The sequence below is a fragment of the Vombatus ursinus genome, unplaced genomic scaffold (assembly GCF_900497805.2).
Source record: "Vombatus ursinus unplaced genomic scaffold, bare-nosed wombat genome assembly UNPS02014775.1, whole genome shotgun sequence".
NCBI lineage: Eukaryota > Metazoa > Chordata > Mammalia > Diprotodontia > Vombatidae > Vombatus > Vombatus ursinus.
Genome location: NW_020954553.1, coordinates 3,686,619 through 3,689,677, shown reverse-complemented (window position 1 = coordinate 3,689,677; position 3,059 = coordinate 3,686,619). Strand labels below are relative to the sequence as shown.

The 3,059-nt window shown below is 54.3% G+C and overlaps 1 protein-coding gene across 1 annotated transcript in view; it reads left to right on the top strand.

Annotated features, from left to right (window-relative positions):
• NKAIN1 (sodium/potassium transporting ATPase interacting 1) overlaps positions 1–1,723 on the top strand; it is a 119,524-nt gene extending 117,801 nt beyond the window's left edge. The window contains exons 5-6 of the mRNA XM_027864749.1: positions 1,082–1,142; positions 1,638–1,723. Coding sequence (XP_027720550.1) covers positions 1,082–1,142; positions 1,638–1,723 — 147 coding nt within the window. The remainder of the gene's footprint in view (positions 1–1,081; positions 1,143–1,637) is intronic.
• Positions 1,724–3,059: the final 1,336 nt, after the last annotated feature.

The window sequence follows — 3,059 nt, the reverse complement described above, 5'->3', positions numbered from 1 at the left end:
TAGCTGTGTGACCCTGGGCAGGTCACCTAACCCTGTTTGTCTCAGTTTCCTCATCTGTAAAATGAGCTGGAGAAGGAAATGGCAAACCACTCCAGTGACCCAAAATGGGGTCACAAAGAGTCAGACATGATCAAACAACAACAGGGCAGGAAAAAAGCATATGCACCTACTATGTGCCCAGCACTGTGCTAAACATTTTACAAATATTATCTCATTTGATCCTTACAATAATCCTTCGAGGTAGGTGCTGTTGTCCCCATTTTACAATTGAGGAAACTGAGGCAGACAGATGTTAAATGACTTGCCCAGGATCACACAGCTAATAAGTGTCTAAGGCTGGATTTGAACTCACATTTTCCTGACTCCAGCCCCAGCACTCTATCCACTGTGCCACCTGTAGTGAGGCTTAAGTGAGAATGTATGCCTATAAGGTGCTTTGCCAACCCTTGCTGATTTGAGGGCAGAAACCGTGATTTTGCTGGTGGGATCACACCTGCAATGCTGAATCCCAACTCTTCTGTAGCTTAGATTCAGAGCAAACCTAAGGCACCATATAAATTCCTCCTATCAGTGTTATGATTGTCCTCTGTGTGAGATCTCTGGGAGAACCTGGAGGAGTCCTGAAGGAGAGAGGGGCAGGGTGGGCTTCATTCAGCACCCTTGGAGAGAATGCCCACATTAAGGAGCTTCCAGACAAAGCAACCTCCCGAGGGATGTCTCATCCAGGCCTGAAAGAAATCCCGGGTTCTCCAAGGCTCTGCCAGCAGAACATTAATTGTGGCAGCTCGTGCCCCCAGCCATAGAGGCTCTGAGCAGAGGCTCACAGTAATGGACTTTGTGTCTAAGCTCTAGCTCAGCTGAGTCCTGATAATCAGGAAGTTGCCACGGGGTGATAAATCTGTTGGCACTAGCAGCTCCGGAGTCCTGGCCTCTACCAAGTTAAGGGGGTGAAGGAGGGGGAGAAGAATCCCTTTTTTAAAAAAAATGACTTTACCACTCTGCCCAAGGGAAGACTGGATTTGGGGGGAGAGGGTGTCCCACCCCTTGCTCCACTGACTGCCCATCTCCCCTCTTCCCCTAGCTATTTGGCTTTGTGTATGCCTGCTACGTCAGCAAAGTGTTCCTGGAGGAAGAGGACAGCTGTGAGTGCCAGCCCTAGATTCCTGGACATGGGGGTGCCCAGGTGGCCTGCTGGTACCCCCCGGGGCTCCTACAGGCCTGGGCAAAGGAAGCAATGGAAGGCGATAGCATCCCTGGGGCTGAAGCAGGGAATTCTGCCTCTATCCCTGGGTCTCTGCCCAGCTGTGGCCTAGAGCCCTGTGGCACAGGCAGACCCTTGTGCCCCAGACAAGATGAGTCTTCTCGGACTGAGGAACCCAACCTCAGGAGCCCCAGCTCCCAGTCCCTGCCCCAGGCCCCAGTTGGAAACAATCCCCTCCATCCCACCCCTGCCCTGGGCTCAGGCCCCTGGGGCACTTCCTGCCTCTCATATGTGGACTCCACCCAATTTCCCTTTAGCCTATCCTCTCGGCCCCAGCATCATCACTGTAGCTTTTTGCCCCTCTTAGGCCAACCCTGTCCCCCTCCTGGCCATAGCCTTGCCTCTCCTGAGCCGCCCTGGGCACTTCTCTCCACAGTTGACTTCATTGGAGGCTTTGATTCCTACGGTTACCAGGCCCCTCAGAAGACATCACACTTACAGCTGCAGCCTCTATACACGTAAGTACTCAGGTTGGTAAAGGCAAGAGGGCAGGGGCAGGGCACAGTCGGAGGCATGATAAGCATAGGGCCAGGATGGCAGCCTGCTCCATGGAGGGAATGCTGGATTTGGGAGCAGAGGACCTGAGTTTGAATCTTTCTCTGCTACTTAGTACCTATGTGACCTTGGGCTAGTGACTTCTCTCTAAGCCTCAGTTTCCTCACCCATAAAATAAGTGGAAACATAATTGAAGGAAAAAATAATAAAATGAAGGATTTGGACTGAATCAGGTTCTTAACCTAGGTGAGCCAGGTAACTGGGTAGATAGAGTGCTGGACCTGGAGTTAGGAAGACCTTACTAGCTGTGTGAACTTGGGCAAGTCACTGGATCTTTCTGCCTCAGTTCCTCATCTGTGAAATGGGGAAAATAATAACACACCCTTAACTCCCCTGATTTTTGTGAGAAAAAATGAGATAACATTTGCAAACTGCTTTGCAAACCTTAAAGTGTTATAACCTAGTTGGATTTTTTTTTAAACTTTCAACATTATTGGTTTCCTTTATTATTTTATTTGTTTTATTTTATGCTTTTAAAAATCTGACTCTGAGGTTTGCCCAGACTGCCAAAGCCCAGGGTCCACCACCACCAAAGGCTAAGAAGCCGTGCACTCGAAGGCTTGCAAGGTCCGTCTCTTAGGGCTCTCAGTGCCAGGAGCAGGAGGGGAGAGGCCCCTACCAGGCACAGGAGCTGGGAGCCAGGAGTGGCACAAGCCAGGGAGGGGGCTTGGCCAGTGCAGGCAGCGCCAGGGTATGGCTAGGAGGAGGCGGCGGCGGCAGGGGAGCCAGGGCTAGGGATGGGGCCGGGCATGGAAGTTGGGGTGGCCCAGGGGCCAGAGAGGAGGCAGGACGGCCACAGCAGTGGCCTGGCGCGGTCCCCTGCCTGCTTCCTCTGCCCTGATCGCTCCTGGTTTCCCCCCAGGTCGGGGTAGCCCCCACCCCGGCCCTCCCCGGCGCTGGACACCGGACCCCGCCCTCTGGACTTGACTGTGCCGCCGCCGCGGAGCCGCCTTTCTCTTCTCGCCTGGACCGCCCGCTAAGCATCCAGCCCAGCCGAGCTCTCCTCTGGGCCAGGGCCCAGCGCCCACGCCGCGGAGCGGCCACCCAAGCAGCCACGGACAGGAGCGCCCCCTGCCGGCCCACGAGGACACAGCCCCGACTCGGACCTGTGGGCGGAGGAAGGGACTGGACCCTGAGCAGCTGGCCGGGCCCCCGGCTTAGCCCTAGGAACTTGGGGGGAGGGAGGGGAAGGGACTCGTGGGATTTGTATGTTTGTTTTTTTTAACTTAGCCCTGGTACTAAG